At 41.8% G+C, this 12,071-nt stretch overlaps 2 protein-coding genes across 6 annotated transcripts in view; both read right to left on the bottom strand.

The window, feature by feature from the left end:
• Nucleotides 1–154: 154 nt before the first annotated feature.
• On the bottom strand, nt 155–4,100 carry LOC139630707 (class E basic helix-loop-helix protein 40-like). Its single transcript, XM_071494374.1, has 5 exons — nt 3,639–4,100; nt 3,428–3,491; nt 3,065–3,172; nt 2,528–2,651; nt 155–2,281 (listed from the first exon to the last, which is right to left on the bottom strand). Exons 1-5 carry the CDS (start codon nt 3,707–3,709, stop codon nt 1,365–1,367), a joined length of 1,284 nt encoding a protein of 427 aa, XP_071350475.1. The 5' UTR covers nt 3,710–4,100; the 3' UTR covers nt 155–1,364.
• A 2,573-nt stretch (nt 4,101–6,673) lies between these two features.
• The window catches only part of LOC139630702 (inositol 1,4,5-trisphosphate-gated calcium channel ITPR1), a 66,404-nt gene continuing 61,006 nt past the window's right edge, over nt 6,674–12,071 (bottom strand). For all 5 annotated transcript variants that reach the window (XM_071494367.1, XM_071494363.1, XM_071494364.1 and 2 more), the window contains 3 exons: nt 9,391–9,551; nt 8,464–8,625; nt 6,674–8,066 (listed from right to left, as the gene is read on the bottom strand). In XM_071494367.1, coding sequence (XP_071350468.1) covers nt 7,980–8,066; nt 8,464–8,625; nt 9,391–9,551 — 410 coding nt within the window. In that variant the 3' untranslated portion in view covers nt 6,674–7,979. The remainder of the gene's footprint in view (nt 8,067–8,463; nt 8,626–9,390; nt 9,552–12,071) is intronic.

Raw genomic sequence — 12,071 nt, 5'->3', positions numbered from 1 at the left:
GAGCTGGGCTACAGCGCTGTCGTTACATAAGTGTTCCCTGTGACATGAATGTTTTGGTGCTGTAAAAGAACTAAATCTGGACAAATTGAATTTCATTACAAGATGCTTTCACACACACTCTCCTTCTCTTTCATACACATACAGTCAAAGCAAATTTCCACGGGAAAAAAAATACTTTATTAATACACTTATATAATGTATATCAACATTTATAGACAAAATATGTACATCAAACATCTTTCATGTAGGTCCCAAAATATAAAATCTCAAGTACCTCTTTCTATAGAAAACTAGTCTTCTGGTAAAACTTTTACATTCACTTCTCTCCTCCTCACTCCTTTGACTCCAGTATTCATACGCAGTACAGAGAATGAACATCTGAGATTTATCAGCTTTTCACAAGTAAAAGGCAACAGCAAGAACAAACACCAGGTTTGACTTGAGCAGAAACAGATGTCGAGTATGCAGACCAGGTCCAGCACAGTGCTACAGTATGTACACAGTTTCTGAGTACACAACGTACAATTGTCCACACTCTGCCCTCCTTCTATCTCTCCAGATGGACAGAGTGCGAGCACAGGTATCAAAAATAGAAATGTACAAGAAGTCTATGAACAATAATTACAGAAACTCCATCTCAACTGTCTGTTTGTCAATGAAAAACAAGACTTCTCATTCAGTGTGGTCATGTGGTGGCCCGTTCCTTCATCCATGCTTAGGGTATACCCTTACTCTCGTCTGTACACACCTAAGGGAACCCCTGTATTTTATGATGTCAGTCATCATAGTGTCTGATTCAAAGGGCATTTTCAGTGACGCTAATGGTGACCTACCGGACATAGGCGATAAACTTTGGGTGAAATATTACCACTAAACATTTGGTGCAATGATTTCTAGAGAACAAAGATGGCATGTCTCTATTGCAACAGTTACAAGTGAGATGCATCAGTGTCATCGGCGTTTATACTTTAACAGCAGCATCTAAAACGTTTCTTTCTTTACATTCAACCAAGTGTGTGTGTGTGTGTGTGTGTGTGTTTGTGTGTGTGTGTGTGCAGGGTAGGTCCAGTTTATATGATACATTTGCGCTGAGTAATATGACTGAGCATTGAACATTCAACTAGAGCTTTGCATCCTCCGAGTGTGGATGGATGCTGCCCCCCCCCCCTTCCCCCCCGCTCCATCTCTCCTTGATCATTTCTGCAAGTCCTCTCATTTGCTGTGCTGTTTGACCTCCAGGTTGAGGAACACAGGAGAGGAATGAGGGTGGATTATGGAACGGCTCAGTTTTCTTCTCCCTCCTACTACTGTCTCTGCTCCTGGGTACTAGAACACGATCATGTCTTCATCTGTTCTATCATCTCTCAGTCTTTGGTTTCCAGGTTGAGGGGTGGTACCTGCTTTAGTGCCTGAAGGAGGGCGGGGGAGTCCATGGGTGTCTGAGATATGGCTGGGGCTGGAGAGCCTCCCCTGGGAGACAACACTAGCTGAGGTGGAGGTGGTCTTTCACTGGACATAGCGGGTGCGGAACCCCCAACACCAGGGTAGAGCATGGGCACGGCCCCGGGGTACCAGCATTTCTCCAGCATTGGCAGGTAGGCTGCAGCAGAGGGTGGAATGAGGTAGAAAGGCATGCAGAGGGGATGTGGAGGAGGTGGATGGTTGGGGGATACACTCATGTAACTGCCGTAACCGCTAGAGGACGATGAAGTTGATGACTCTCCACCTGACAGCAGCTCATCTTCAGACGACTCCACCCGGGGTCGTTTGTGGCGTGGCTCATCATCCTCCTGCTTGATGCTGGAGCTCTGCCGCTCTCCCAGCACACGCTTCAGCTGGCTCTCCTGGCCGTAGTAATCTGGGCGTCCCTGTGGTGCCCCAGATTCATTCTTCTCCAGCTCTCCCCCATAGCCGCTGTCTGTATCCGTGTCACTGCCACTCTGCTCACTACTCGGCGGAGCGTACGTCCGCTGAATGACAGGCACACAGTTCCTCCCATAGCCCTCGCTGGGTTTAGGGGGCATGCTGGTGTGCATCTCCTTGTGAGGTTGGTGGTAGGTAGGGATTTTTTCCTCGTGTCGGGGGCTGAGAGGGGTGCGGGGTCGGACTGGATTTTGCAGCACCTCTGCAGCCAACTTGTGAAGGTGATTGATCACATGGGATGGCGTGAAGTCTCCATCAGTCTCATGACTGGCTACATACTGAAGAATCTCCTTGGCACACATGTGGAAGCCAGAGCGGAACATCTCCTCTGACTTCTCCTGGCTGACAGGAGGCTGCTCTATAAACACAGCAGGAAACCACACAGTCAGGAATTATGTAATTTGATATAGTTGGGAGATTTTGCTGATTTTTACTTTCTTTTCCAACATCTGTAGCTATGCTTGATGAAGAAATGACTTATTTGCCTGCAACTCTGCATATTCCTATCATTGCGTATTCATCTTGATAATTTACATGCTGTCCGACAAAAACATCTTGTTCTACGTGTGCGTATTTGTGAGTGTCTAAGTGATCTGCCGCTCACCAATTTCAATGCCATTCTGCAGAGCGAGGATCTTCTGCTGCTGTTGCTCCAGAAGAGAGGTGAGGGCTTTCACATGCTTGAGCGTCAGCTCTAAAACCACAGCCTTCTCCAGATGGCCCAGAGTCTGTAGGAGACACACACCGTCAGCACATCCTCACCTCTTACATAACACATAGGAACTAAGCTTTCCTGCCCACTTAAGCGTGATCTCTAATATATTATTATTATTATACTATATTATCATGATCAGTAAAACAACAGTCAACAGATATAATAATTAGGAAATGTTTATTATGATAAAGGATAATATAAATTTCATAAACAATGTGATAATGTGAATTTGGATTGAACTTTTTAAATCCCCACTTAAAGCAGTGAAATATGACTCAAGACACATCCTTCAGCAAGAGCTGTCATTCACTGACTGCTGACGCACTGAGCTCAGAAGATGTAATACCACTAAACAGCCACTCGATGGTGCATGCCACTCAATACAGTTGAATCCCATTATCCCTCCCAGCTACAGCATGAACTTACCGTGAGTTTCAGGTGCTCTGGTAATAAATCTTTCAACTGCGCGATGCACTCGTTTATCCGGTCACGCCTTTTCTTCTCAATAAGCCTGTGAGGCAGCTTGTAGGTCTCCTGCAAGAATAAACAGCATTGTTGGGTAAATTCGTCTGGTCTGAGAGCACACAGCCAGCTCTTTATGATCAGAGGCGGTCACTGATATGGAGCTCTCCAGGAGTTATGTCATAGCAGAAATTAGGTCAGCCATTTATGGGACTACAGGACTACTACCAGCCTAATTCTTCCCTTGTAGTTCACGCCCTTTAATAAGAGCTCTGTGGTTAGGCTGCAATTTTAAAAGTTGGTAATAAACAAAAAATAACAACGAACCTTGCTCTCCTCTCCTCTCTTCATCCCCCGCCTGGGTTTATAAACATACATCGGGAAATCCATCCTAAAGGAAACATAAAGAGATGAGAACTATTAAATATGAGGTGATGGTTTGGTGAAGTGTGTGAGAGAGAATAAATAATATAGACAAGTGGCCTGAGAAAAAGGCTCCGGAGTCTACTGAACACATTTTTTTCAAAGTATAACTTACCCCTGCACGTCTGACAGATCAGCCTGGTGTTTGGACAGAGGTGGTGGCTGCGCGCTTGGAATTCGCTCCATTCTTTTTTACTCCAGTTACGCAGTCGAGGTACTTTTCCAATGCAGTCACAAATAAACACGCCTTTATTTAAGCGATTTAAATATATATATATATATATATATATATATATATAGTAAACCGCGGTTTTTGAGATGCACCAAAAATGCTTCAAAAAGGGTAAAAAAAAAAAAAAATGTTGCCTGATTTATTATAATCTAACACTGGTCTAATTCATACAAAGGTTATTTTTGGGTGCGAAAATGGTTTCAAGTTATTCCTTGCGATTTCCACGCCGTGGTCCCCGCCGCAGAAGGAAGGCAACCCTCTTGGTGGCGTGTTAGGAAAGTGGGGGAGGACGGAGCGACGAGTTAAATAAACCCTCTGACTCTCCGCTCAGCCTGACCTGCCTCCGTCACATGAGCCTCACGTGTCGAGCGGCGCTGTATCCACGGCGGAGGGACGGCCCACTCTCCGCCGATAAGGAGCCTCAGTGGGCGGACGTCAGGGCAGAGGGAGGCGCCTGTCGGATCCCGTGTACCACCACGCTGAAGTGTGTGGAAACAAGGCACTGACTGGCAGCCGATCAGAGCAGGCCCGGGGCACGGGAGGCGAGTGGGTACGGTGGTCTCCCCGCTGCCAATAAAAAAAAAACAAAAAACAAAAACAAACAAACAAACAAACAAAAAACCACAAAAACAAACAAAACACAATTTAAAAAACTTCAGTAGCCAGGGGCATAAATGATGCCCTGCAGGATTATTATTCAGCACAGAAATGCCCGCTTATTCCATCAAGTGCAGTGAAGTGACTTTTAACTGAGCGCTGCATCAGAGTCATGTGGAGGCAGGAAGGTTTCAGAAACATTATGAGTCTGCACCCAAGTGAACATTATTACCAGCCGCTTTTATATTCATGGTTTAATATCAATGTGCCATTGAGCCAAAATTCAATTAAATGCTTTTATATCCACACATTTTTGACCAAAACAATGTAATAGGCCTAATAAAAATAATATTAATAACAATAATAATAGATGGATATTGAGTGCTCTGTTGCAGTGATCTACAGGTGGTCTCTGGTATAAACACTGCGGTGGCGGGAGAACCACGTGTGCCGGTGCGTGTGTGGGGCCGCTTGTTGTCGTGAGGCGGTGCCGGCTGTCACGTTGAGCTCCTCATGGCTCCGGCAGCCTGCTGAGCGCACAGGCCACATCCAGCTCTCCAGCACACGGCGGCTGCACCTGTCTGCTGCAGGCTATGAGCACAGATCATAGTACACCTTTTTTTTTTTTTTTTTTTTTATTAAGGTTTTTCGTGAATTACATTTCTTACTGCAAATGAAACACTGTGCAAACACAGGTTTGTTGGAATTTACTTTACCTTGGCAAAAAAAAAAAAAAAAAAAATCCTCCACTTGTTGAAGTCAGGCTGGATTAATGACCCCATTATGAAGCTCAGGTTTGTGAAGCTGTAAGCAATTATACCTATCACAGTACGAATTATGATGTGATTGGAAACGCTGTAGCATTCCCCCCCAGCCATTCTTGTTTCATTTATCCACATGTCCCTCAGGACTTTGCCTGGAAACCACATTCACCAAAATCCCTCCAGTCACTATAGTGAAAATCTTAATGGGATGAATGCAATGATTTCTGAAGACTTCTTTTCAGAATAGGAACTAAGAAAATGTTTTGTATTTATGTACTCGTACTCACAATTAAGTTTGATATATGCTTTAAGTTTATCAACTTACACAAAACTCACTAGAGGAAAATATTGTATTTAAGGAGTGTGTTCATTTGGATTATCTGTCTACCTTATCTGATGAAAATGAAAGAAAGTTGTAGTTGTCACAGTTGTTGTCAGAATCTCAGGTGACATTAACCTCGAAAGTCTGTCTTTCATGACACTGAGACGACCTGATATACCAGATCTTTCATAGCTTCAGAAAAGTAATCAATTTCACAGTAAGAAGTGAGGCTTGTCATTCTTACTGAAAGCTTCAAAAGGCTCACATCCCATGACCACATGATTGACTTTATCAAAAAACTCAATTTAATTTACTAAACTCTAAAATTCCTAGAGTGTAGTAAATTAAATGAGATGGGCTACAGACACAGTAATTTCAAGATGGCCATATGACAGGTCACAGTGATTTAGCTATAATTAAATAACCAGAACAACTATGGAAAGCCCCTTGAACATAATATAGGAAAATGTAATACAATTAAGAACTGAATTAGATTTTTAGAAAATCCTGACAAAAGTACATTTGTCTTAATTCAGTTGTAGATTTTGTGACATTCTTTGAGAATACTGGGGAAAACACCACCTTGTCGTTTCTTGTTTTAGGCACAAGACAAAAAACATATGTATCCTGTTGGACAAAATGCTGGGGTAACTGAATAATGTTACAACATATGCTGTTAAAAACCATTAGCTGTTAGAAATATCATATTTACAGCCCACTGACAAATGGAAAGATGATGTCAAAAGTGTTGCAATTGGCTACTTCAAAAATATTTCAGGTGATAACATTTTCTTTGAATGCAAAATGTATGTTTGTTGGGACTATATTTATGATATAATATCAGTCTTCAGAAAATCCAAAGAAAAGGAAGAAAATTCTATAAAGGGTCCGTCTGTGTGACCCCTTGTGTGTACACAACATGTTAAGATATTTCATCATACAACACGGTTACATAAGATTAGGGCACTTCCTCATGTTTAGAGGACCGTTGATGAGATTTCCGACTTCATCTGTCAGTAATGTAACAAATTTACTTTTTGTGCTGCTCCTCATTCATCTGCCTGCAGCATTTCAGAGGAATGGCACCAATCCAGCTTCCAACAAATAAGCAGTTACTCAGATAAAATGATACACGCTAAGGTATCAGAATGAACTCAATGGCAACGACTTGGCCTCACGTGCTGTGGTCCCATGCTTGACTTCCAACAGGATGCAGATACTGTTTAACCACCATCTGATTGTTTTACACACTCGTTTATTTAAATAGTCTCCAAGAATGGAATGTACAATTCAGACACAAACCATCTGTTAGTATAAAAGTTCAGTTTGGTTGAGCAGCACTCCAACTGACATCTTTTAGTTCATCTTCTTTTCCTCACACACACTCACAGACACTCAAACAGTCATTCTGTTGTGGATCTTTTACAAAGTGACCAACCAAAACATGACAATCATTTGTGTGCTACAGAAAACATCAGTGCTTTAGGACTAAATGAATTAAAGGAAGATTAAATAATCAAGTGCACAGAAGAATAATAAATCTAATTTACTGTTGCTTCCAAAATCCTTTAGAAAGTCTGGTTCCAGGCTTCAACATAATTCCACTTATTAAGCACAACATGGAACCAGCTTTGGAAGTGTAGCGGTCACATGATTTGGTAGGTTCATACAAGTCATTATATTATTTCTCTTGACTACAACCTTAAATGAAACCTCAAAAGGCCTTTTTTAATCTGAAGTGTCCTGGAACAAGTAGAACCTTCATGTGAGATTATAAAGGATTATGAAAGTGGTAACAAATTCTTGCCCTTGTGATAAAAAAACAACAACAAACATAAACTGTATAGGATTCCTATCAGCATTTTTGAAACCGTGGAAAATGTGGTGAATTCTTCAGGATTGTTTAGATGAGTTGTTTGTCTCCACATTTTAAATATAAGATTTTATCATTTCAAATATAAAAGCAAATACCAGTTCCCAAAAATAGTTCACTCTTATTTAGACATTGCATATTATAAACTATACCTATTGCTGTCAAAAAGCAAAAATATTAAATAATGTGTTGTAGAGTTCAAACAAAACTTCAAATCCACATGTGACCTGAGTTTGCTGGTGCAACACTGAGGATTTAAACCTCAATCCAAGGCCACTTGAGAGGAGTACTCACTCAGGGACAATGGCTGAACTTTGGCATGCTGTCAGTGTGGTACAATGCAGAAGGCATTCGGGGTAGTGAAGCTGAAGTCAGTGTTTTCATCTCCAAAGCCTACAGGACTGGCTTCTCAGGTCCTGAGGCACTTGGTGCACACTGCACCCACACAGACACATCCGCACTCGAGACCATGAGTAACATACTCAGATAACTTTCACTTCACAGACACGTATGTTGTGGAAACACTTATTGTAGGAGTGTCTGCCAAAGTATACAGTCAGATATCGACCTAAATACATACTGGAGGAGGACGTGTTTTGGCTTTCTCCCTGTCTAACGTGGTACACTGTCAGGAGTGCAGGCACTAGTGAAACGGGCCCCAGGAACCCTCAGGCAGGCTGCTGGGGATTAATGTTCATGTGAGGGGGATGTCCAAGGAGGCCGATTCGTTGCTTCTGCTTCCTCTGCTCTGTCATCTGTAATGAAACAAAGAGCACAGCTGAAATTTGACATTTCCATCAGCTATCACCTCTGCAATCTGGCATGACCGTACTGTAGTTTAAAGGTACCCTGTGGAGTTTTTGACCAATAGTAGCACTACAGAGCAAAGTTTATACAAGCAGATGCCTATATTTTGTTTGTATTGTGTACGCTAATGTATGTAGATGCATGCGCCAGAGTACGCTGCTTTGTTTAAGGCTATTCTGCTGCAGTGACATAGTAATAAATACTGTGCTAACAAGGGCAGAGAAGAAGAAGAAGACATGGATGTAAACAATGAAGGACTTAAATCATACAAAAACTAATGTGCAAAACTATTAAGAAAAAGAAGTCAAAGTGAGGGAGTGTATGATTTACTGTCACATGATATACCTGCTCCTTGAGCTCAGTCAGCTGTCCCGACAGGTTGGCCACCAGCCTCATGGTCGACTCCAGCTTCTCCTGCAGGTTCCTGATTTCATTCTGCTCACCCTCTGCATCGCTGCTCACCAGTGACATGGCACGCATCCGTGGAAACCAGTCCAGGTTGTGCTCCTGTGGTCACCCAAGAATATCAGCCACTGACTTTTTTTTCATTTGGAGGTTGTTAAGTTGATTTTCTTGGGAATTTATAAAGCTGGAGTTATGCCAAAAAAAAAATTTAGTAATTGTAACAGAAAGGCATTACTTGTTTGGCAATCAAGTTCTTAAATGTGAACTACAAATCACCCTGGTCTGTAATTCAGAGGAACAGGCTTGCGTAGCATTATTGCTGCAGAATGAGCACATACGATCACTGAGTTCCTGTTTATCTATACCCATCTGTTTATGTCATTAAATGTGTATAACTGGTGAGTCTGTCAGTTGAGGTTAGAAAAGGGGAACAGTTTACTGTTGCTAAGGTGTATGTGACCAGCCAGTACACGTTTACACATCTGACTCAGCCGCACAACCTGATGAACTATGCTTGATCACTGTTAACGTACCAAAACGTGACAAAATAGGAGACGCCCATCACACTTAATGTGTCAGTCAGGATTGTGTAAATGTCAGCAGCCAAGGGATACACTCATTCCACAGAATGGCTTTGAAATAATAAACGTAAAAGGGAAAAAACATGTAAGTCATCAAGCAGTGAATCTCAGGCAATCATTTCTCTGTGGAAAAACATGTCTTCTCCCTATTATTCCCTGTGTGCTGCAGGCCAGCGATCCCATGCAGCATGTGGATCACCTTCACCTCCAAGCCTGTGTGGTCTGATAGTACATTTACCCATTTACAATATTTGTTTTTCAGGGCGTGTACATGCTTTTTGTTTACCTTGATCATCTCAGCCACGTAGCTCTCGGGGCCTGTGTACTCGGTGGAATCTTTAACTTTTACCAGTACAATAAAGAACAGGTAGTGCCACATGTTGTGCTCCTCTTTGATGTGCTCTTCAAAAGTCACTGTCTTGTTATCAAACTTGTCCCGCTCCAGGCCTGTACAGGAGTGATCAGACACATTATTCATGGTAAAAAGGTACACAATGTTTAAAGGGGAGGGGGAAAAAAAAAAAGGAAACTAAAAAAAAACCTGGCTTCTATTTGACAAGTTTCTGTCTCACAACACACTTTCCATTAAGGGTTTTTGAAAAAAACTGAAACCTCACATTAGGAGGGGGAACACGCCACTCTGTATGCATAAATGAAAGAAAAAGAGGCAACATAATTCTCAAATAGATTAGTGCTAAGTTAGATAAGCTTTATCTATTCAGGAAGTCTGACTAAGGTAAAGCTCTCTCTGGCAAGAAAAACTTGAGAGAAGATCTGTACAAAATCAGTCAGGAACACGCAAAGGAATGAGTGTCTCTAACTTAAGTTTGTGCTGCAGTTTATTCTGCTATTAAGATTCACTGGACACCAGTCCTCCCCAGTTCAGAGCCGGTATGGGGAACTTTTATAGCTAACCTCTCCTGTGATCTGAACAGGGTAAATGGCACTCACATTGTCAAAATTGGGTAAATGAATATGAATAAATAAAAACTAAGTAAATGCCAGGAATGTTTAAAACTGACAATAAATGGCTTTTTAAGAACAACAACATATACATGACATTAAAAACACGTTAACTATACAAACAAAACAGAGTAAAAAGAGCAAAAGATAGACAAGAAATAAATATTGGTAACAAATAGCAGAATACGGTTGCTTCTATGCAAGTATAAAGCAGGGTTCTTACAACAAGCACATCCACACTAAATTATAGGTTCAAACTCTAGAAAATTGAGTGTCACCCATGACAGGCTGTCAGATGAGCAGAGCTCGTGTTGTGTCCTTGAAAGAGATGAAACAGCACATTTTTTGTTTTGCATTGCACTGCAGACAGCAATGAAAAGACGAGAACACCAGGGATGCATTAGCTGTGGGGATTTTTTTTTTTTTTGGGTGGATTTGACAAGTAAAATACGTGCTGTCTGTCGCCTGTCTGCTGTAGTTCAAAAACTGCAGCAGCATTTTCTTTACACCTTAAAAGTGAGCTCTTCATTAATATTCAATCATAGAAAAATATCTGTTATAACGCAATATTATTGATGGTAATTCTCTAAAGATGATTACATCTTTGCTTCACAACTTTTAACACTCCTGTAAAACAGACAATACAGTCTGCTGGTTCACAAAATCATCCACCTTTTCATGTGCATGGGAACAACTCTAGGGTCCCTGAAAATGACATGTCAATTTTCAACCTTTGTTCTTTGCAATTCTGTATTCTCCTTTCAAACACCACTTTGGCCGTTGGGAATAAATTATCAATATGTCATCTCATTTTAAACTGAGTGAATAACTGGTTGTTCTTAAAACTTGCGTCCTCACAATATTAGATTGTATAATGCACAATAACATTATTGCGACATTTCACAAAATTCTCCTAAATGTTTAGTAAAGGATGATATGTTTAGTGTAGGGTGTCAAGTTTTTTTCCGAATATAGGCAATGACTCAACAAGAGAGAACATCAGTCATTTTAAGACATTCAGCCTGCTCCCTGTTAACAAGCTCTTATTTCACTTTTTCTGTAGAAGGTGGAGGATGCCATTTTACTGTGGGATTGAGGCTGATTCATTGAACAGAAATAAATTCAGCTACAGGTAAAAATCTTGTGTGCAGGAAGCTCATGGTGTGAATCAGTCACTGGTTACAGACCCCAAAGAAAAAAACTAATACAAGACTGTGAGAAAGATCGATGGCTCATAAAACCAAGGTAGAGGATGGAGAGCTACTTAAGCCTGTGGAGATCGGCTCCTAATCTCTGCATCTCCTGTTCCCTCGTGGTCCTTCTGGAAACCATAGAGACGGCAGCTCCCCCTGTGGCCTGGCCTTATTTAATATGAGCGAGTTAGAGCTGATGGCTGGCTGGGTGACATAAGACTGTTCTCATTCCATATGCTTACCACTTGTCCTGACTGCCTGACCCAACATACGCGCGCACACACACACACACACACACACACGTTCGCATACAACATGTACTGCTGGGCTCACATTCATTAACATGCAGATGCGCACACACACATACGTACACACTGTACATCTGCGCTCAGACTCAGCAGCATGTACTTATCTACGCAGTCATATAATGTGCATATAAGGAAATGCAGATGATGCCAAACCGAGGGACAAAGTTTGGGTAATCAGCAAAGTTGCACAAAACATATGGTATGAAAATTAAGTGTGTGCGTGTGAACGAGTGGGAGAAAATGTGTGCGTGTGAGACAGACATGAATTATGGAGGCGAGCAGAGCAGTGGCAGGAAGCCCTCATGACTCAGCCTTCTTTGGAACGACAGCAAAGTGAGAGAGGGGGAGGAAGAGGAGAGGAGGGGGACTGCAACACACTGCATGCACCTTCACTGAAACTTACTAACCAGAAACCACAGACACACCAACAAATCAAACATCCTAAGAGGGGATTTTGGGAATGACCCAAGCGACATCCGAAGGATTGTGGAAGAGTACTAGTG

The sequence above is a fragment of the Trachinotus anak genome, unplaced genomic scaffold (genome assembly GCF_046630095.1).
Source record: "Trachinotus anak isolate AG129_WGS33_773 ecotype Australia unplaced genomic scaffold, CSIRO_AGI_Tana_v1 ptg000013l, whole genome shotgun sequence".
NCBI classification, from domain to species: domain Eukaryota; kingdom Metazoa; phylum Chordata; class Actinopteri; order Carangiformes; family Carangidae; genus Trachinotus; species Trachinotus anak.
This window is presented reverse-complemented; position numbering and strand designations above follow the sequence as displayed.